General features: G+C 57.6%; 1 protein-coding gene across 5 annotated transcripts; it reads left to right on the plus strand.

Annotated features, from left to right (window-relative positions):
- Positions 1-370: 370 nt before the first annotated feature.
- On the plus strand, positions 371-20,811 carry ADCY6 (adenylate cyclase 6). 5 transcript variants are annotated; one of them, XM_032876903.1, is made up of 22 exons: positions 371-391; positions 6,177-7,035; positions 10,819-10,968; positions 11,336-11,457; positions 11,551-11,662; positions 11,800-11,927; positions 12,434-12,592; positions 12,670-12,811; positions 12,916-13,044; positions 13,314-13,339; positions 13,579-13,726; positions 13,968-14,065; positions 14,243-14,330; positions 14,505-14,621; positions 14,889-15,047; positions 15,337-15,515; positions 16,390-16,425; positions 16,507-16,636; positions 16,952-17,215; positions 18,014-18,218; positions 19,019-19,143; positions 19,357-20,811. In XM_032876903.1, the coding sequence occupies exons 2-22, from the start codon at positions 6,178-6,180 to the stop codon at positions 19,480-19,482; spliced, it is 3,501 nt and encodes a 1,166-aa protein (XP_032732794.1). In that variant the 5' UTR covers positions 371-391; position 6,177; the 3' UTR covers positions 19,483-20,811. The 5 variants fall into 5 exon arrangements, with proteins under 5 accessions (XP_032732794.1, XP_032732792.1, XP_032732791.1 ...); XM_032876901.1 differs by lacking the exon at positions 371-391 and adding an exon at positions 997-1,119; XM_032876900.1 differs by lacking the exon at positions 371-391 and adding an exon at positions 1,551-1,689 and having other exon boundaries at positions 6,174-7,035.
- Positions 20,812-21,560: the final 749 nt, after the last annotated feature.

A 21,560-nucleotide genomic window follows, 5' to 3' on the forward strand; every position in this document is an offset into this window, starting at 1 on the left:
GAGCTGAAGGCAGACCCTTAAAGGACTGAGCCACCCAGATGCCCCTTAAAAAAAATCCTTAATAAACCCCAAATTCCCATTTTATAGGTGAGGCTCCAAGAGAGTAATGATTTACCGAAGTATATACTTTGTAATTATATATGGCTGATAAATGATGGAAACGGATTTTCCTAATTCCTCCCCTCTCTTCCTTGCCTCAAGCTCTGTCCTGGGTTTAGGAATCCAAGTGGAGATTTGGCATGGACAAGAGTTGGACTTCGAAGGACTAAGATGTAGAAGGCGCCAAGGCGTGAGCTGAAGTGGGACCTCAGCTCGGAAGAGGCTGCCAAAGGAAGGGGGAGCTACAGGTGTGATTGAGGGAACCGCTGGCCAGGCCTCCAAGGGAAACCAGGCAGGCTGCCCTCTTCGCAGCTCTGGGGCAATGGCATTCATTCCAAAGTCAGGCTCACCTTCATTCTGGGAATTAACCCTCTTCCCCTTTCTGGCTATACCATGTTTCAAACCCTTAAGGGTTAAAGCCGTTCCCACGTGATTTTCCCATCGCCCAGGTAACTTGGGCTGCTGCTTTGTGCGAGAAAACATGGGGAATAAATAAAAGCCTCGAACAATTTTTCAGTATGTGCACCTAGCCACGCACCCCTTCATTTACCCCCACCCTCCACAGGGAAGCACAGGGTAAAAGGTGCCCGGGGGAGGGGCTCTGCGCAGCGGCAGGTGCGGGGGGAGGGCTGCCCAGAGGGGCCAGTGGGGGGGGGCCGGAATGGGGGGCAGCGCCCCTTCCTTCAGTCCCCTTCTTGGGCTCCGGGTGCAGCAGGTTCGCGTCGGGCCCGTGCCCCAGAGGGTTGGGGGAGGAGGAAACAAGTGGCGTGTGGGGATGCAGGCCGCACACACCTGGCGCCCAGTGGAATGAAACCTTAATTAATTATTAAACTGAGTTCCCGCGGGAGGGAGCGGGGCCGTGGCGGCTGGGCGGGAATGGCAGGGTGGGGGTGGGGAGAAGGGAGGAGGGGAGGAGGAGTGAGGAGTGGGCGCAGGGCGCCGCTTCGGCCCCGGGGGACCCTGGCCGGAAGGAAGCCGACCCTCCGTGCTGCGGGCGGGGTCTAGTCGCCGAGAGACAGAGTGCTTAGTCCGGCGCGCCCGAGGACCCCTGGGTGAGGGTGGGCGGAGAACGCCGCGGGAGGCAGCCGCGGGGTGGAGGGAAGAGGCAGCAGTGGGGTGGAGGGAAGGGGCAGCGGGCGGGACGGCCCCTTCCCTCGGGGTCTTGATCCCTAAACAGAAGCCGCTTGTTTTCCCTGGACGGGGGGAGGGAGGGGCGGGAGAGAGGAGGGGGCGCGCGGAGGGAGGGGCGCTGCTCGGGCTCCCAGACCCCAGCCCCGCTCGTCGGAAGGGGAGTGGGCCCCTGCGCGGGGCTCGGAGGCGGAGGGGGAGGGGGCGCCCAGACAATAGGAGCTTGTGCCTTTAAGGCGGGGAGTCCGGGAGCCGGCGGGGAGGGGACTTCTGGATCCGGGGTAGAGGGCGGCTGCGCTGGCCAGCTCGGAGGGGGCGCGGGCCGGGCGGACTGCGGACGGCGGGAGGGACGGCCGGGACGCGCGGGCACAGAGCAGGACCGCGGGACGGCCGGCTGGCCGGCCGGAGCCCGCGGGGGCTGCGGGGCGGGGACCCGGGGGAGGCGCGGAGCCCGGCCGGCAGGTGAGCCCGCGCGGAGCAGGGGGCTGGGGTGGGGGGAAGAGCGGCGGCGTTGGGGTCTCGGGGTGGGGGGGGGGCATGAGAACTTCGGGGGGGGCCCCGGGGGTTTTTTGTTGGGCTACGGAAGCGCGCGATGGGGAGGCTCGATAGTGTTTGGAGGGGAGCATAAGGCCGTTGGGGCTGGAGAGAGAAATCAGGGAGGGGATGGGGGGCTCCAGTCTCCCACCCTTCACTCCCTTCTTCCGACCGAAGCGAGTGCCCAGCTGGCTGGGACCCGGGGGAAGGCTTGGGCTGGGGGAGGGGCTGGCTGAGGTTTTTGCAGCCGGGCTCTGGGGTGAGCCTCTGAGTTTGGGGTAGAGTGTGATTGTGTTTGGGGGAGGGGGGCAGTCTGGGAAGAGGGATGCCCTATGCCTGCAGGAGTTGTCTCCACTCCCCTAACCCCAGACCTTGAAATGAAAAGGGTGGTGTCAGGGCCTGCTGCAGGGGTCCAGGGGAGAGCGACTTGATTCTTAGCAGGGCCTGACTGAAAACCTAGACGTGGAAGCAGGGGGTGGGAACTCTCTCCCCATACTCTCCCCTTACCAGAACACCCCTAGGAGGTGGGAAAACCTCAGGGGGTTGTGGAAGTGGGAGCCTTCTGCAGTCTTCAGGGAGACTAAGGATTGGGGAAGGGAGAAGGCAGTCCTGGACCTCCAGATACAGGCCCTGGGGGAGGCTCCTCTACATCTGGAAAGGCCTGGAATGGAGGCCCACTTCCCAGCATGGTGGGCGGTGCTGGCACTGAAGGGCCCTGCTTGGGCAGCGCCTTCTACCATGAACTTTCTGAAGTCGTTTTAAATCCCCAGGAGCCTCCTTCTGCCAAGGAGGGCAGGGGCAGGGACAGACCGAGGTGGCCAGGAAGAGGGTTTGGGAAAAGCAGTGGGCAGAGCTGTCCTCGGGGCTGGGCCTTGGCCTTGGCCTGCCTCAGACTCTGGGTCTCAGGCTGGAGAATCAGGGTTGGGAGGGACTTGAGGTCTGGGAGGCACTGGGCCTCCAACTGCCAAGCTGAATGGATATGGCTCTGGCTGTGGGAGCCAGTAGTGTCTGGAGCAGCAGATCTGTGAGAGAGAGCAAGGGAGCAGGACCCCTGGGGGGGGGTGGGGGGGTGGGGGAAGATCAGAGGCACAGGCTCAGGAGTCTGTCCCTAAAGAAGAGGGAGGTGGTCTGTGGTTTATAGTGATGCGTTGTTTCTGGACAGTGAGGGTTGGGGGACCATATAGGGAAGTTCTGTGGCTTTGAACAGTGCCCTCCCCCTGTTCCTTGTCATACCAACCTAGTCTGGTGTGCCAGGAGTGCTGGGAGCTTGGTGAGTTCTTCAAGGTGGGCAATGCCTGGAGTGGAGCCTCAGGTGGGGTGGTTGCAGTTAGTTGGACAATTAGATGACTCTGAAGCTATCCTCTTGGGGGGTCAGAGTGTTCTGGGGACAGTCATGCATTCTCCTGGACAGTGTCTGCCCCTTCTCCTGTGGGTAAGAGCCAGATGCTAGGACATGCTTCCAGGAGGCTGGGAACACAGCCAGAAACAGGTCCTTTGGGAACAGAGGTCTGGGCCATTGCAGGGGGTGGGAGGGTTGCTGTGTGTGGTAAATACAGGGCAGGGGACTGGTGAGCACGAGGAGCCTGAATTAAGTAAAATGTCATGGTGGGAAGCCTGCTCACTCTGGGCTCTGTCTCCAGCAGCTCTGGGGACTGACAGCTGAGGACAACAGGGACTGATAGAACTAGGTGTCCAACTGGCTGGGGAGATGTGTAGATGACTTTTCTGTCTATTTTTTGGACAGTGGTAGAATTTGGGTTCAAAGTCGTGGAGAGTGGGGGAAAAGAACTCATTTACAGAGCATGTACGATGTGACAAAATACTCTTGGATTCTTTCCTCACAGACATTACTTTTCCCATTTCACAGATGATGAAATTGATGCAGGGAGGCAGTAACATGTTCAAGGCTGTGCAGCTAGCACATAATTACTCTCAGGTTTGAAGCCTGGTCTTGCTCCAAAGATCATGCTTCCAAAGAAGTATTTTGAAGAGCCAGGCCTCCTTTGGTTATCCATTCCAAACGCCAACCTGACCCAAAGTCTTGCATTTCTGATCTGTCCCTCCAGAAGGTGCTGTTGGTGGTGTGTGGCGGGGTTGAAGGGCATGCCGCTCTGTGGGCTGTGGGAGAAGGGATGCTGAGAGAAGTTGGCTGAGGGTGAACTAGGGTTGGGGCTTTCCAGCGTGCAGAGAGGTCCCTAGTCTGCCTTCTCTTTTGTGGGCCTCTGGGTGTCTGCTTGAAGTGCCACTTGTCTGCACTCCCACCCTGCCCCATGTCCCCTAGTGAGTACAAATGTCAAGGATGCTAGCTCTGAAGGTTTCAGTACAGGGAGCCCCAGGGTGCCCTGTGGGCATGGAGGAAGATGACTGTGCTCTCATCCTCTTTCTCTGAAGCTGGGTTTAGCTAGGAGGCGCACTGAGGGTGTTGTCCTGGAGTCTTCCCCATCGTGGTTCAAGGCGCCACCCTCCAGGAGACCTGCCTGAGACCTGGGGCTGATTCGGTGGCCCAGGATCTCTTTAACTTGGGCCAGCCACACAAAGCTGTTAGGCACCTTGTTTTCCTTTCCTGTCAAATCTGTGCCCCAGGTGGCCACCGATGTAGCTTCACGGGGTTTTGGTGAAGATCAGGTGGAATTAGGCATGTGAGAGGACCTCGAAAAGTTTAAAGAACAGAGAAAAGCATCGTCCAGCCAGCCGTTCTAGGAACACTTAATATAGACTCAACCAGGTGTGGCAGCTATGGCTGAGGGCAAAACGGGCCCAAATCCCTGCCTTCATGGAGCTGACATTCCAGTGAGGAGAGACAATGAGCAAATAAGGAAAATAAATGGAATGGCAGTTGCTGATAAGGGCTATGGAGAAAAATAAAGCATAAAGCTGGGAGGAGAGATAGGGAGCTTCAGGAAAGGGGGTTGCTATTTTAATAGCACGGTCAGGGAAAGACAGATAAGGGGACATTTGAGCTATGACCTGGAAGAGCTCTTATATCAGGAAGAGGATGCAGTGCGCACAGTAGTCCCAGGCCGGCCATGCGCGGTGTATTGGGGAACAGCAAGCAGATCTGGGTTCGAATCTGAGTTCTGATACCTCTGTGGCTCATAGGACTGGAGTGCAGGGAGGAAGGTGGAGAGTCACAGGGTTACAACTCTGTGTATTTATTTCATATTAGTTGCTCAGTGCCAGTGCCCTTGAACTTGCTTTCTTCTCTTTTCTTTATTTTAGAGAGAGAGAGAGTGTGTGCTGGGGTGGGGAGGGAGAGAGAGAAGGGGGAAGTGTGAGGAAAAGGGAGAGAATCCCAAGCAGACTCCCCATTGAGGCTGGAGCTGACTTGGGGCTCGATCTCACCACCCTGTGATCATGACCTGAGCTGAAACCAAGAATCAGATGCTTAACTGACGGAGCCACCCAGATGCCCCCCCTTAAGCTTTCTGTCTTTTTGACATATTTCTTGGGGCTTTAGCAGGAGTCAGGTTCAGTACTGGGTGCTGGGGATAAAGTGTGGAGCGAAATAGTAGCGATCTGGATCCTCATGAAATTTATAGTCAGAGGGGTAGGGACACACATTGAACAAGGGGCAATTTCGTTATAATTGTGATAAGTACTATGGAGGAAACACAGAGGGTAAACGGGGCAAAACGCAGTCTGGGTGGGGGAGCCGGAACATCTTCCCTGAGGAGGTTCCTTCTAAGCCTTGAACCGAGGAAGAAGTAGAATTTGGCCTGATACAGTGTGCGTGGTGTGAGTGTGACGGGGACCGATGTGGAAAGAGATTCCCTTTTGTATAGAGGTCACCGGTTCGCAGCTCACAGGCTGAATTCATTCCATAGACGTGATTTATTTGGCTTGCAGCATTGAAAAATGTGAATTACTTGCCAACCTTTTCAAAATCAGGAGCTGTCATGTTTAAATGTACACTTTTTCCAGCTTCTGTTGAAAATGAGAAGCTCGGGCTCCACCAGGATGCCGGTGGCAGCTCTCTGCTAGTGTGGGGGTGCTGTGTGCCCCTGCCATGTGGGGTGGGGGGCACCCCGTAGTTCCTCTGGCATCTCCTGAGCTGGGCGTGCCTTTGCTCATTGACACAGGCGTTTGAATTTGTCACCACCCACGAATCAGTGCTTTTTAGGGAAGAGGTGATTGTTTAAGTGTAGTGCTTGGGGATTCAGGCAGATCTGGGTTCGAATCTCAGTTCTGACACCTCTGTGGCTCCTTGTTCTTGGGCCAGTTCCCTCCCTCCATCTGTGTCCAGTTTCCTGGCCCGTTGAAGGGGGCCACCATCGTCTTCCTCCTGGATTTTATGTGAGCGATGGGGCATCTGGAGGGCTTAGCTTGGCAGTGGAAGTGCTCGGTTTGTGATAGCTGCCGGCGGTGGTAGGGCATGATGGTGGTGTTAACACCAACTCCGTCCTTTCTCTCAGCAGCATGTCGTGGTTTAGTGGCCTCCTGGTCCCCAAAGTGGATGAACGGAAAACAGCCTGGGGTGAGCGCAATGGGCAGAAGCGTCCGCGCCGTGGGACCCGGACAGGTGGCTTCTGCACGCCCCGCTACATGAGCTGCCTCCGGGAGGCCCAGCCCCCCAGTCCCAGCCCCGCTGCTCCCCCACGGTGCACCTGGCAGGACGAGGCCTTCATCCGGAGGGGTGGCCCGGGCAAGGGCACTGAGCTGGGGCTTCGGGCAGTGGCCCTGGGCTTTGAGGACACGGAGGCGACGGCAGCAGTGGCGGTGGCCGATGTGGTGCCTGATGGGAGCCCCAGGCGTCGGTGGTCGTGCTGGCGGCGTCTGGCCCAGGTGTTCCAGTCGAAGCAGTTCCGCTCGGCCAAGCTGGAGCGCCTGTACCAGCGGTACTTCTTCCAGATGAACCAGAGCAGCCTGACACTGCTGATGGCTGTGCTGGTGCTGCTGACAGCGGTGCTGCTGGCCTTCCACGCAGCGCCTGCCCCCGCGCAGCCTGCCTATGTGGCCCTGCTGGCCTGTGCCGCCACCCTCTTCGTGGCGCTCATGGTGGTGTGCAACCGGCACAGCTTCCGCCAGGACTCCATGTGGGTGGTGAGCTACGTGGTGCTGGGCATCCTGGCAGCTGTGCAGGTGGGGGGCGCCCTGGCGGCTGACCCCCGCAGCCCATCGGTGGGACTCTGGTGCCCCGTGTTTTTCGTCTACATCACCTACACGCTCCTGCCCATCCGCATGCGGGCGGCTGTCTTTAGTGGCCTGGGCCTCTCCACCTTGCATCTGATCTTGGCCTGGCAACTCAACCGCGGGGACGCCTTCCTCTGGAAGCAGGTGGGTGGTCCGGGAGGTGGGCCTTGGGGCACCCGGCCCGGGAATGCCAAGGGGTCTGGTGATCCAGGGTGGGTGGGGTGTGGGTCACAGGTGTCCAAGAGGAGGGGTGCACGACAGGAGGCCAAGTTTCAGGGGCCAGCTCCATCTGGGATCTGGAGCAGAGGGAGGGCTCCCTAGACAGACGCAGGCTCCAGTGTGCAGCTCTTTAGCCGGAGGCCCTTGAAATAGGGGAGCCTGAAGATGGGAGGGAGCACCCGATGCGGGAAGGTGACATTTGACGCCAGGACCTGGGCCGGGCCCAGAGGGCAGTGTTGGCTACTTCAGGCCTTGGCATCTCTGGCCCCAAGTTGATTCCTGAGACTCAGGCCCCGGTGCTGTCCCTGAAAAGCAGCTCCAGGTGGTGACCTGGAGGGATCAAGCAGGGTTCTGATGGAGTTGGCAAGGGAGGAGTTGCTTCTCTTCTGGACTGAGGCCATCTCTGAGAGGACAGGGAGGGCGATGAGTGGGATCAGTTTTCTCTGGGGCTGGGCATGGTTTAAGTGGAGTTGGACTGTAGAAAAGAGGGACATCAGGTTCAGGTCTCCGCCCCCCCCCCCCCCCCGCATCCCTCTGAGCACCAGGGTTCCGGCAGTCCTGTCTTGATGTTCTCTGCCCATGCCAGCTACTGTATGCAGGTTCTCAGTGGTGCATGGGGTGGGGCCTGCCAGCACGATGTTGAGAGAGAAATCAAGGCTTGGCTGCGGGCAGACCTGCTTTGTCCAATGGACTGACTTCTTCTCTGTGAGATCTTAGACAACGAGCCTCACTTCTCCCAGCTTTTATTTCCCAGTCTGTAAAACTGGGATAAAAATAGTAGTTACCTCATGATGGCGCTGTTCGTGCCCCACCCTCTCCCAGAGCAGAGTAGAACCCGCCAGAGCAGGGTTCTTACCTGGGATAGGGAAGTGTGGGAGTGCTGTAGGGGATGGTACCCAGGGAAGGGCCTTCCCAGAAATCCCTTTCAGAGAGACAAGAGCATGCGGAGTCTGCCATCTGGGGTCCTCCCTGTGATGAGGGAGCAGAGACCAGGACGTGGTGCCTAGCGGATCCTTCAGGGCACAGCCCCAGCCAACATACCTCATGACCCCTGATTTTGAGGGTGCTGTCCTCAGTCTTGCACAGGTTTTGAGGGAGTCCCACCTCTGCCTTGCCTAGGGCTTATGGCCTATAGCCCACCCTAGCCCCACCCACAAAGAGGAAGTTGCCTGGGGCTCCCAGGGTGAGAAGCTGGGTGCTCTGGCATGAAGCCCTTCTCCGCCCAGCTTGTGCTCCAGAACAGAATGTACCTTTTTAAAAGTAACTTTATAGCCCATTTGTTTGTGGAGCACGCACCCACAGGGCAGTCTGACCTCTTAAAGGGCCCGGGTCTTTCTGCTTCTGCTAGCCCCCCCGTTTGTCACCAGTAATTAGCACCCTGGGGCTTTGGAGTTGGACTACCCTGCTGGGGAAGGAGGAGCTTGGAGGTGGTGCCTCCCTTCCCTCCCCACCTTCTCTCTGGCTGGCAGGGGGTGGGTGAGTGTCTCTTCTCTGCTCTTAGCTGGCACGGTGCCCACGCCCAGGCACAAGGCCTGATCGGGTAGGTGCAGCCCCATGGGGACCAGGACTCTGTCAGCCTCCTGCCTCCCCAGGGGCTCCCAGTTGCAGCCTGACCCAGTAGGTCTTAGCAGGCACGTTCTTAGGGTGAGCAGGGAGAGTCAGCCTGCCCCTGTGCCTGTTCTCGGAGCCAGAGTAGCCCGTACACCTTCTCTGAACTGAGAAGGATTGATTCCCTGTGTCCAGTTGGCCTATGCATGTCTGGATGGCGTGGGGCCGTGGCCTCCTTTCTAGGCTCCTTGTGCAGCCCCTTTCCAGATCCAGCCCTGTTTACGCTCATGGGAAGGAACCTTCGTTCTCCTCTGACCCCTCGTTCAGACACACTGAGCAGTTTCACCCAGTGACCCTGGCCCCGCCTGGAGTCTCCCAGGGTGCCCTGGCATCCCTTTTTTCTCACAGTTGGATAGGGGTCTGCGTACAGATCTATTTCGGTCTCTGGTCCCCCTTCCCCTTCCCTTCCCTGTGACTCACTTTTTCCTCTTGGGCTCCTGGGGCCAGGAAGGGAAGTTGCCTGGTTAACCCCCCCTCCTTCTCCCCTACTGGGGGCTATTCTTAGAAACCCCTAAGGGAGATAGTGTGCCCCCCTCTTCATCCCTGCTGCTGGGAGGGGGACCTTGGGAGCTGGACTGGGAAGGAAAGCTAGGAGGCCAGTCCTAGAGGGTCAGAGCAAGAAATAGCTTAGAGGTTTGCTGAACTTACCCCTCCATTTTACCTAAGAAAAATGAAAGGTCCCAGAGATTAAGTGACCTGCCCAAGTTTGCAGGACTAGTTCTGGTTCTGGGCAAAGCCCAGAATTCCTGGCTTCCAGTTGGTGCTCTTTCCCTCCCTTCTCCCCAAACCAGAGCCCAGCCCCAGCCAACTCTGGGGTGGAGCCACAAGTGCTGGGTTAACCCATGAATTTCCAGAAACACTGACGCCAGTTTTCCTTAGACTTGCTCTTTGGTGAGAGCTACTGATGCTGAGGAGGGCTGACAGTCCTGAGATTGGGCTCCTAAGGCATCAAGAATTGGGGGTGCCGGGGCATGGTGGCAACCCTTCCCAGGTGGAAGGGAAGGTCCCATGTTAGTAGAACTGATGATTCCCAAGCCTGGGCTCTGAGGCTGGGCAGCAAGAGTTTGCGTGAGTGGAGTGAGTAGGAGTCTTAGAAATCTAGAATGTACCGTGCAGTAAGGTTTGGACACAGGCTTTGGAGTCTAACTGTCTTGGATTCAAGTCCCACACCAGCTACTATTAGCTGTGTGATCTTGGACAAGTTACTTAGCTTCTCTGTGCTGGAATGCCTTACCTTCCAAAATGAGGTACTGTTGTATGTTTCATAGAGTTAGGAGAAATCCATTTGGTACTATATACGAGGCGGCTATGGAAGTCAGGATGACGGGTACCTGGGTGGCTTAGTCATTAAGCGTCTGCCTTCGCCTCAGGTCGTGATCCCAGGGTCCTGGGATCAAGCCCCGAATCGGGCTTGCTGCTCAGCGGGAAGCTTGCTTCTCCCTCTCCCACTCCCCCTGCTTGTGTTCCCTTTCTCACAGTGTCTCTTTCTGTCAAATAAATAAATAAAACCTTAAAAAAAAAAGTCAAGAATATTAGACAGCCAACAGATTAGCTCCAATAATAGTGATAATAATAATAATTATATCAAGTTATGTCAGAGCAGGGAGGGATCTTAGACATCTTCTTATTGTCCTCTCTCCAAGTTCTAGATGAGGATACAGAGGCCCAGAGAGATGAGATGACTTGTCCTGGGCATTCATAGGGGGGGTCAAGTCTCAAGTCTCAAGGGCTCAAGTCTCCTGGGTATTGTCCTATGAGGAGAACCACATGCAGAAGGAGCTGCGTTTGTTCTTTGTCGGGGCTGATTGTGGGGCAGGAAATTGTAGTGTGCTAGACACCGGCCCTGTGACCCCCTCTTTGCCCTGGGTGGTGCTTCTGCTGCCAGGAGTTATGCAAAGGTCCCATTTCTAGCTGTACAGTGATCCAGGAAGGGGGCCGGAATCCTGTAGGAGAAGGGGGAACTGTGTCACGGGGTGGGACGGGGCCAGACAGGGCACAGGATCCTCCCTGAGGGGACGCATCCCCAGAGAGCCTGGTAGGTTGCACCTGTGCGTTGTGGGGGTGGGGTGGTCACCATGTGCCCCTGCCGCCCTCTTGCAGCTGGGCGCCAACATGCTGCTGTTCCTCTGCACCAACGTCATTGGCATCTGCACACACTACCCAGCGGAGGTGTCCCAGCGCCAGGCCTTTCAGGAGACCCGCGGTTATATCCAGGCCCGGCTGCACCTGCAGCACGAGAACCGGCAGCAGGTGGGGCTGCTCTCCATGTCTGAGGCCTTTCTGCTCCCCACCCCCCACCCACAGAACCACAGATTGGGTCCACCGCCCCGCTCCATGCCACGGAATGAGTGTGGATGCTTCCCCTGATGGTGTGTCACACAGGCCCTGTGATGCTGGGGTTCCTGTCCTGCCTGAACGAGGGGTGCGGGGGCGGGTAGGTGGGAGCACCCGTGAGGGATGAGACATGTGTCTGCTGTAGGTTCTCCTGGTGGGGGGCGATCGAGAAGGGGATCTCAGGTCTCCAGAGGGCCTTTGGGAGGGTGGTGGAGGCATCAGGAGGGATCACACAGCATGAGGCTGGGAAGGTAGTGGTACCTTGTTGAAACTGCTGGTCTAGGAACGGCTGCTGCTGTCCGTGTTGCCCCAGCATGTTGCCATGGAGATGAAAGAAGACATCAACACAAAGAAAGAAGACATGATGTTCCACAAGATCTACATCCAGAAGCATGACAATGTCAGGTAGGGTGGGGGTGGGAGGAGACTGAGAGGGATGGGGGTCCTGGGAGTCTTTGAGGGCCAGGTGGTCCTTCTATCTTCTGCCATTGTCCACAGCATCCTGTTTGCGGACATTGAAGGCTTCACCAGCCTGGCGTCCCAGTGCACCGCACAGGAGCTGGTCATGACCCTGAACGAGCTCTTTGCCCGGTTTGACAAGCTGGCTGCGGTGAGGGGGTGTGGGGTGTGGGGTGGGGGGAGCCTAGCCTTACTGGGGCAGCCTGGTGCGGAGGGGACAGATGGTGACTCAGTGAGGGTGTTGGGTGGGCAAGAGAGTGAGCGACTCTCCCCAACTCTCCCCTTTAGGAAAATCACTGCCTGAGGATCAAGATCTTAGGGGACTGTTACTACTGTGTGTCGGGGCTGCCGGAGGCCCGGGCAGACCATGCCCACTGCTGTGTGGAGATGGGAGTGGACATGATCGAGGCCATCTCGTAAGCAGCGTTCCTCCCAGGCTTCCTGAGGCACCAAGGGTACCTCAGCCAGCTCCTGCCGTCTGATGTGTCCTCAGGACTTTTTCTCAGTTGTGACTATTTCTCTGGCTTGGAGCTCTATCCCCAGGGAGGGGACTGGATCCTTCTTCAGCCTGTGCAGCTTAGATCCCAGCCAGCCGGGCAGGCTCGGGAGCCATCGTGAGGGGATCTGGGCTGGTGTGAATGCTGGCTGAGCAGGTCTGAGGGGAGAATGGTGACTCCTCCCTTCCTAGCTCAGTTCCATGGGATGCTGCAGGGCCACAGCTGGTGAACACAGTTCTCATTTGTCCCTGAGACCCAGGCAGCCTTGTGCCCACATTCAGCCAAAGGCTGTAGTCCTGTACCCTGTGTCTGTCCCTGTCTGGCTTTGAGGGGAGTAAAGGGCCTGAGCTCTGGAGCGGGGTGGTGGGGGAGTGGGGAGACACGACGGCCGTGCCAGGAGCTGAAGCGGAGCCGCCTCCTCCCAGGCTGGTGCGCGAGGTGACAGGTGTGAACGTGAACATGCGCGTGGGCATCCACAGCGGGCGTGTGCACTGTGGTGTCCTCGGCCTGCGGAAATGGCAGTTCGACGTGTGGTCCAACGACGTGACGCTGGCCAACCACATGGAGGCGGGGGGCCGGGCCGGGTGAGTGTGGGAGCCCGGTGGTGAGTGGCGGGAGCAAGGTGGCCATGCCCCGGTCTCACCCCCCTGTCCCCTCCCAGCCGCATCCACATCACCCGGGCCACGCTGCAGTACCTGAATGGGGACTACGAGGTGGAGCCAGGCCGAGGCGGTGAGCGGAACGCCTACCTCAAGGAGCAGCACATCGAGACCTTCCTCATCCTGGGAGCCAGCCAGAAACGGGTCAGGCCTGAGGGTGGGCAGGCAGGGAGGAGGGCAGACGTGCGGAGCAGACAGACCTCTGCTCTGGGCCCCTTTTCCGATCACGCGCCCGGCTGCCTTCACAGAAAGAGGAGAAGGCCATGCTGGCCAAGCTGCAGCGGACTCGGGCCAACTCCATGGAAGGGCTGGGGCCACGCTGGCCGCCCGACCGCGCCTTCTCCCGGACCAAGGACTCCAAGGCTTTCCGTCAGATGGTGAGCTGCAGCACTAGGACTCGAGGCCTCATTTTCCTGACGCTCTGTGCCCCCCCCCCTTCTGTTTTCCTTGTTGTGGTTCATACATCTCCACGTATGACATCTGGTATTAACATCAGGAGGGATGACTTCATACCCGGGTCCCAAGGCCCCTAAAGTACGGGGCAGGGGGGGGATTCCCAGAGCACACTGCTGAGGATGGGGAAGGGATGATGAGGGCGAAGGTGGTCTGCTTTCACCTCACTTGCACACTTTGTCCCTTTCTCCAGGGCATTGATGATTCCAGCAAGGACAAGTAAGTCAGGGTTATTGAGGAAGGAGTGAGGAAACGAAGGGGAGAAGGCGCTTACACCCTGGGACAGGGCTGTGGGGAGCTGAGACCCCCTCTTTCCTGGACCTTAGCTGTGATGTGTGGGAGCAGGGGCCACACACCCGCTCACTCTGTTCTTGGGTGCTGCCCATGCCCGTCCCTTCTTGCTGCCCCTCATGGGGCAATGCTCATGCTCCTGGTGAAGCTCTGTGGTCTGCCCTTAGCCGGGGTGTCCAAGATGCCCTGAACCCCGAGGATGAAGTAGATGAGTTTCTGGGCCGCGCCATCGACGCCCGCAGCATCGACCAGCTACGGAAGGACCATGTGCGCCGCTTCCTGCTCACCTTCCAGAGAGAGGATCTTGAAAAGAAGGTTTGGGGGATTTGAGGACAGAGGGATGAGGGCTGGGTGAGTAGGGGACGTCCAGGCAGGGAAGGCCGAGCGCAACCGAGGGAACAGGAGAGTTGTTTTGGGAATGGGGCGGGGGATGCCACAGCGCACAGGAGGGATTCCTCTCAACTGGGCCCCACTGCTCCCTCTCCCTGAGGCCCCGGTAGTGCCCTGCCGCCCCCAGGGCAGAGCCCAGCACCCAGCTAAGCCTCCTTTCCCTCAGTACTCACGGAAGGTGGACCCCCGCTTCGGAGCCTACGTGGCCTGTTCGCTGTTGGTCTTCTGCTTCATCTGCTTCATCCAGCTCCTCGTCTTCCCACAGTGAGAGCCCTGCCCCTCCTCACTCAGCTTCTCCTCCCTCCACCACTTCCCAGAACTTTCCTAAACACCCATGCAAGCTCGCAGTCCCTGGAGCCCGCACCCTGCCCATCTGGGGAGTGGGACAGGGACGCCCAGGTATTCCGGAGTAACGTTGCTCCCGGCCTCCTTCTGCCGCAGCTCCACCGTGATGCTTGGTATCTATGCCGGTACCTTCCTGCTGTTGCTGATCACTGTGCTGACCTGTGCCGTGTCCTCGTGTGGCTCTGTACATCGGGGGTTCTTCCAGGGCCGGTCGGGGAGGGCTGGCTGGGCTGGGGTGGTGAGGAGTCCCGCGGGAAGTGGGAGGAGGAGGCCAGGTCTGCCCCTGGGCCCCATCCCTGGTTGGCCTTACTCCTTGGCTGACACGGTCTCTAACTCTCTGCCCTTTGCCCTTCTGCAGCTCTTCCCCAAGGCCCTGCGCCATCTTTCCCGCAGCATTGTCCGCTCTCGGGCACACAGCACTGTGGTTGGCATCTTTTCAGTCTTGCTTGTGTTCACCTCTGCCATCGCCAACATGGTAAAGGTCCAGTGGGTACTCTCCTACCCTGCATCTGTGCCGAGCACTGCTCTGGGCCCTGGGGGTAGGCAGAGGGAGAAGACCCACGTCCTGCCCTCTGAGAGCTAGTTATCCTAGAGGAGGGGATGAGGTTAACTCTAGTCCCTCTCTCCTTGTTTTCTGTACCTCCTATCACCCCTCCACGAGAACTTTGACCTCCAGGGTATAAAGCACTGGGACATGGCCCCTGTAACTGCTCCCCTCCGTGCTTCCCCCCAACTTTTGCAGTTCACCTGCAACCACACCCCCATACGGAACTGCGCAGCCCGGATGCTGAATATGACACCCGCCGACATCACTGCCTGTCACCTGCAGCAGCTCAATTACTCTCTGGGTCTGGACACTCCCCTGTGTGAGGGCACCGCACCCACTTGCAGCTTCCCTGAGGTGTCCAAGCCGTGCTCGGGCGGGATGGGGCGGGGGGCGGGCCTCATCAGTGCTAGTGATTGACTCCTCTGCATCAGGCCTGGTGATGGGCACTGGGGGCCCAGATCTCACCAGAGTCTCTGCTGGGGTAGCAGCCAGGGACCCCAGTGCGGTGTGGGGTGGGCTGCGGAGGCCGAAGGGGCTTTGGGTATGAGATTGTGGAGGGGAGCGCAGGGCTCTTTCTGCATGGGGTCGGGGTGCTATGGCTTCTTACTTCATCCAACACCGCCTTTGCCATCGCCCCCCCCAGTACTTCGTTGGGAACATGCTGCTGAGTCTCTTGGCCAGCTCTGTCTTCTTGCACATCAGCAGCATCGGAAAGCTGGCCATGGTTTTTGTCCTGGGGCTCATCTATTTGGTGCTGCTTTTGCTGGGACCCCCAGCCACCATCTTTGACAACTACGATCTGCTGCTTGGTGTCCATGGCTTGTGAGTTTATTCTCAGCCCCTTCAGTCCCCTAGGAGCTTCCTGACCCTGCTGGTCACTCTGGTGCCCAGGCCTCTTTGCCCTTGGAAGGCTGCCACTCACTCCCTCACCTATGGGGGGAAAGGAGGCCGTGGAGGAGCTCCCAACGTGTGACTCCACAGTCACCCCAAGGAAACTCCAGTCCTGGGAAGTCCCTGTATCTTTAGGCCAGACATTTGAAAAAAATTCCCTGTCTCATTTGCATGGTTCCTTTGTACGCATTTTCTTAACCACCTGTAGGTCACACAGCTGCTTGATGGCAGAGCCCTGGCTGGAACCAGAACTTCTGACTCTTACTTAGGGACACCACACTGGCTTTCTCTCTGCAAACCCCATCCCTTGTGATTTGGGGCCATAGCTTGGTGTGCTGGGAAAAGCCTCTGGAGTCACTTGGGTTTGAATCCCACTCTGCCGCTCATTAGCTGTGTGACCTTGGATGGGTGAGTTAACATCTCTGAGCCTCAGTTTCCTCATCTATAAAATGGCAGTGGTGCCCGCATCATAGGTGATTATAAAAGTGATGGCAACTCACATTTGTTGAAGCCTTACTGCACACCAGTGCCACACTGGGCCTTTTGTGCATGTTATTTAGATCTCATCCCTCTTTTACTGATGAGAAAACAGGCCTAGACTTAAGCCAGTTGTTCGGGTCACAGGGCAGGGAAGTAGAGGAGCTAGGAGTGGAACCTTCTCTTAACCTCTGCTCTTAACGAGTTCCTGTAGGCCAAAGCCCTGACCCTGTGCCTGATTTCCTGCTCTGAGTCTCCCCTCCCCTCTGCCCTCCACCCAGCAGCCCAAGAGGAACCCATGACTTTGTTTCTTGTATCTTCCCGCCAGGGCTTCTTCCAACGAGACTTTCGATGGGCCGGACTGGTGAGTGAGGGCTCTGGGGCGGGGAAGGGTAGGGCTGCCAGGCCTCTTTCACACACCGAGCTCGCCTTTGCTCCCCCTCAGCCCAGCTGCCGGGAGGGTGGCGCTCAAGTACATGACCCCCGTGATTCTGCTGGTGTTTGCACTGGCGCTGTATCTGCATGCCCAGCAGGTGGAATCGACTGCCAGGCTGGACTTCCTCTGGAAACTGCAGGTAGCCGAGGGGGCTTCTGGGGGACGGGGAGGGTCCTGAGGACAGAATCCGGGCTAAGCCAGAAATGCAGCTCGTTAGCTGGCTGAGGATCGGGCTGCCCAAGCCTGCTCTAGCTCCAAGCCCTCCCCGCGCCCAACCCCTAACCCCAGCCTCATCCCGTCCCTGCCTCTTTCACCCCTTCGCCTGTTCTTTAGGTCTTACCCGTCCATGCCTTCTTCTTCCCCTGATTCCCTCTGATGGCCGTCTCCAAGCCTTGGCCGCCATACCCACCCCTCATGAATGTTGGGCAGTGGGTGATGGGTGTGGTGTCCACAGGCAACAGGGGAGAAGGAGGAGATGGAGGAACTGCAGGCATACAACCGGAGGCTGCTGCATAACATTCTGCCCAAGGACGTGGCTGCCCACTTCCTGGCCCGGGAGCGTCGGAACGATGAGCTCTACTACCAGTCGTGTGAATGTGTGGCCGTCATGTTTGCCTCCATTGCCAACTTTTCTGAGTTCTATGTGGAGCTGGAGGCAAACAATGAGGGCGTCGAGTGCCTGCGGCTGCTCAATGAGATCATTGCTGACTTTGATGAGGTACTTGTCTGGTTGGCTGCTGCTTGTGGAGCAGCTGGGGGGACTAGGGGAGTGGGGAGAACTTTGGACAGGAAGGCCAGGATTGGAGGGGTGGCTGAGGGGGAAGGGAGTTTTGACAGGACCCAGAGATGTTGGGGTCAGAGTAGGGGCAGGTACAGTGGAGACAAGGCTGAAGACCCACCAGGTGTCTGAGGCGGCAAGGTTGGCCTCACTGGGGCAGGGTTGTCACTGCTGGGGAGCAAAGACCTGAGGATCTGTGGAGAAAACAGGCTAGGTACCAGGTGGATGTTACTGAAGGAGGAGGCATTAATCTATGGGCAGAACCCCATGAGCCCGAGGAAGCAAGATGGGCCCCCGAATAGAAAAAATGGAAGCAAGCCCGAGGGGGGGTCCTGAACATCCAGGTCAGGAAGGGGCCATTCCTGACTGTTCGGGGGCCAAGGCACTTCTTCACTCTGGCACTCGGTTCCCCATAAAGTGACAGACAGAGTGCCGGATGGCTAATAGCTCTTCTGGAGTTCTGGATTCTGTGAGGGAGCTTGTGCAGCTGAGCCAGGCTGTGAGCACCAGTCCTGGCCAGGGGTTCTGCGGACTGCCCGGTGAAGAGGCCTACGCTCCTGGTGCCTCTGTCCTGCCTTGAGAACAGCAGCTGGAAGGCGGGGGCTCCCCCCCTCAAAGGAGGGAAGTTGCTGAAACAGGGCAGGGAGAGGAGGCTAAGGCTCGGCAGGAGTGAGCGTGGGGCAGGGTGCGTGTGCTTGGCCGCTCTGCCACACAGTGCGGCCTCCCTGTGCCATGCAGATCATCAGCGAGGAGCGCTTCCGGCAGCTGGAGAAGATCAAGACGATCGGGAGCACCTACATGGCGGCCTCAGGACTGAACGCCAGCACCTACGATCAGGCCGGCCGCTCCCACATCACTGCCCTGGCAGACTATGCCATGCGGCTCATGGAGCAGATGAAACACATCAATGAGCACTCCTTCAACAATTTCCAGATGAAGATTGGTGAGATGACGTGGTTCCCTGGCAGTTCGTCCCAGGGCTGTGTCTGGGGGAGGCCGAGGAAGCGGGCCAGGGACGCATGGCATCTTGGATGCCCCGTCAGGAATCCTCTGGGATGTCCTTTTCTCCTACCTCCTGTCTCACGTTTAGAATGGAGATCGTTTGTTAAGGGCCTACTGTGTGGTAGGTACTGTCCTAGACATTTTAATCTTCATGTTATCATCCCCTTTGACAGACAGAGACTGACACTCAGATTAAATAACTTGGCCAAGGTCAAACAGCTGGGAGGGGACTACCCTGAGATTCAAAACCAGGTTTATTTAAGCTCGAGTACCTGTGCCCTTCCCTATGGCCAGTCTGATAAGAGGCACTTCCTCTCGCCTGAGCTGGGAGCTGGTGGGCGGGAGGAGCGGCTACCACCATCACTCTGGTTTGAATTCTGGCTGTTCCACTTACTGGGTTATTTAGCACGTTGTGTCCTAAGGCTGGCTGTAAAATGGGGATGATACGTACCATTGAGGGCTGTTGAGGGGATGAAATACTGGCATGCAAAATGCTTCCCAGAGGGGTTGGCGCAGAGCGAACATTCAGTGGATTTAGCTACTGTTAACAGCAATAACTGTCTCAACTCGGGGGAGCTCTTAGGACATGCCCAGATCTGCCATTCTTTACAACCGGAACACTTGTCGCTTTGTCACTTTTTTCTTTCAGTCCTTCTAAAAGTTCCAGAAGGTGGGAGCATTCCCCGGGCTGACCCTGGAATGTCCATTAGTCTCAGTTTTTTGCTGCTGTTCCCATCACAGGGCTGAACATGGGCCCAGTTGTGGCAGGCGTCATTGGGGCTCGGAAGCCGCAGTATGACATCTGGGGGAACACAGTGAATGTCTCTAGCCGTATGGACAGCACGGGTGTCCCTGACCGAATCCAGGTGAGGGGGATGTGAGCAGCGGCTAGGAAGGGTATGGGTCCAGAGGGCTTCTACAGGTCCCTCTCTAAGTTCAGCGAGGACAGGGGTAGGGTGGTAGTGTTCTGTGGTTGGGGGTGGGGCTTGGGGGTACTAGCATGATCAGAGAACCCCTGGACCCCTGCAAATGTAGCAGGAAGGATCCCAGGCTAAATGGGTTCCCTTCCCATTCCCCAGGTGACCACGGACTTGTACCAGGTTCTAGCTGCCAAAGGCTACCAGCTGGAGTGTCGAGGGGTGGTCAAGGTGAAGGGCAAGGGGGAGATGACCACCTACTTCCTCAATGGGGGCCCCCCCAGTTAGCAGGGTCCAGCTACCGATTCAGCTGTCAGGACCAAGATGGGCATCTGAGTGGACTCTGTGCTCACTGGGAGGAGCTGTGGCAGGGGGCACCGGGCCTCCAGACCCTGCTGACCACGAAAGGGAACACCCCAGCAGGCTGTGCTTAGACCACACTCCCTCGTCTGCCCTCAGGCTGGTGAACAAGGATACCAAGAGGATTATGCAAGTGACTTTACTTTTCTAATTGGGATAGGACTGTTGCCTCTTTCTTCCTTTCTTGGGAGCAGGGGAGGCAGCAGCTACAGAGGCAGCAGGAGCCCTCCTGCCTGAGGGATTAAAATGGCAGCTTGCCATGCCTGTCCTTCCCCTGTCTGTCTGGGCAACAGACTCAGGGCTGGGCCCTTCTTTTCCCTCTTTTTCCTGGGAATATTTTGTACAAAGACTGGGGCAGGCATGAGGAGTGCCTATTCCATGCTTGCCTCTGCTATGCCTGCATCCCCAGCACTGGCCTTGGGTACACCACCCCAGTAAGGTCTCCCTCCTAGACACAGGGCGGAGGAGGGAGATGCTCTGGGGACCCAGCTCTGTCCGTATTTCAGGGGAATGTCTCCATTTGCCAAATCCTAGTCCCATGATCTGTCCCCAAAGGGGAACAAAGGGACTTTTGACAGCTCAGATTTAGCCCCGGTTCCTGCACAGCTCCAGGGACAGGGGCATCTGGCCTCATTGGTACTGTGAAAATGCCCAGCCAGAGAGCAAGCATATGTGTGGGGATTCAGAAGATCAGGAGTTGAAAGTTCACCTGCAGGTGCCAAAGAGAGCAGGCCAGCCAGGGAGTGGGGTGGTACCAGACTCTTGATCTCAGGGCCCCCCTGGGGCCATGATCAGGTACCTCTGCCCCCGTGCTCTCTTGCAGTCTGATGGCAAGGGGGCACAGAGCATCTCTACCCATTCTGTTGCCAAATAGAAAAGGGTCAGGGCATGGAGGAGGATGACCCTGATCGCAAACCTGTCCTCCCAAGTCTCTGGCCCTGGGGAGGGCCTGTGTGTCTGTGTAATGTGTGTGCATGTCGGCCTTTGTGTGTGTATCTGTTTCCAAGGTCTGTGTGTGTCCTTGTGCTCCTCCTCAGCTCTCCACCTGGGGTTGCTTCTCTACTGTGGGCCTCTGTCTTCTGGGAATAAGGCAGGGTTTCTGATTTCAAGGGACGAAGAGAGATGCCTAGGTTGCACAGGAGTGGCATGGGGTGTGGTAGCAAGAGGAAGGTGCCCCTGGGGAGAGCAGTCCTTTTTGTGCCAAATCCCTAAGTGCCATTTGGGGGCCGCATGTGCAGCACGACTGTCTCCCTGCCTCATGCACTTGAACTGTCTGAGGTTTGGTGGGCAGAGGCTCAGGAATTTCCTGGGTTCCCCAGCTGGTGGCATACTTTGGGACTGAGGTAGCATGGGGTCTCTCTGAGGACCCAGATACTGGTACTAGGGGGTGGGGCAAGGGAACCTGAAACTTGGCGTTCCACAGCCTTCCATCTCAGTCTAGCATGTTCCTGGCTTCCCAGTCCCCATGAAGACTGTAAGGGCTAGGAGGAGGATTGGAAGGTCGGACTCTAGATTCCCTTCCTATATCTGCCTTCCTTTTACTCCCTTCCCTGCAACTTCCTTGCCTCAGGCCTGAATTAGTTGGTGCCTTGGTTTCTCTGTCTGTACCAATTTAAGCCAGAGCCATTAGCCTGCATTTGAAGATAATTTTGTCTGGGAGGTGGTGAGAGAGACAGAGGAGAGAGGGTCCCAGAGTTACTGGGTTTGGGGAATGGAAGGGGTAGGGAGTACTTTTGCCCTTCCTCATGCCCTTTCAGACTCCCGCTCCTTGCAGAGACCTGGTTTTGGGTCATACTGCCTCCCTGCCGGATCTTCATGCATCTACCAAATGGGCCATCAGGCACTTCATTAGCCATGGCAGGAGGACGGTGCAAGACTAGTTGGTCTGGACAGAAAATCAACTTCCTTTCCCTAGCCATATCCCTGGATAGGAAGGGAATGCTTGGAGCCCTGGGGTGGGGTGAGGATGTAAGGAGACCAGAGTGGGAAGACCTCAGTCTTTGGTG

The sequence above is a fragment of the Lontra canadensis genome, unplaced genomic scaffold (genome assembly GCF_010015895.1).
Source record: "Lontra canadensis isolate GAN:19392208 unplaced genomic scaffold, GSC_riverotter_1.0 scaffold59, whole genome shotgun sequence".
In the NCBI taxonomy this organism is placed as follows: Eukaryota; Metazoa; Chordata; class Mammalia; order Carnivora; family Mustelidae; genus Lontra; species Lontra canadensis.

Excerpts from the sequence above, each read along its gene's own strand:
- ADCY6 (XM_032876903.1), top strand. The coding sequence starts at position 6,178 with ATGTCGTGGTTTAGTGGCCTCCTGGTCCCCAAAGTGGATGAACGGAAA. Across the intron at positions 11,663-11,799 it reads GGTTTGACAAGCTGGCTGCG|GAAAATCACTGCCTGAGGAT; the intron begins GTGAGGGGGTGT and ends TCTCCCCTTTAG. Across the intron at positions 18,219-19,018 it reads CAATTTCCAGATGAAGATTG|GGCTGAACATGGGCCCAGTT; the intron begins GTGAGATGACGT and ends TTCCCATCACAG.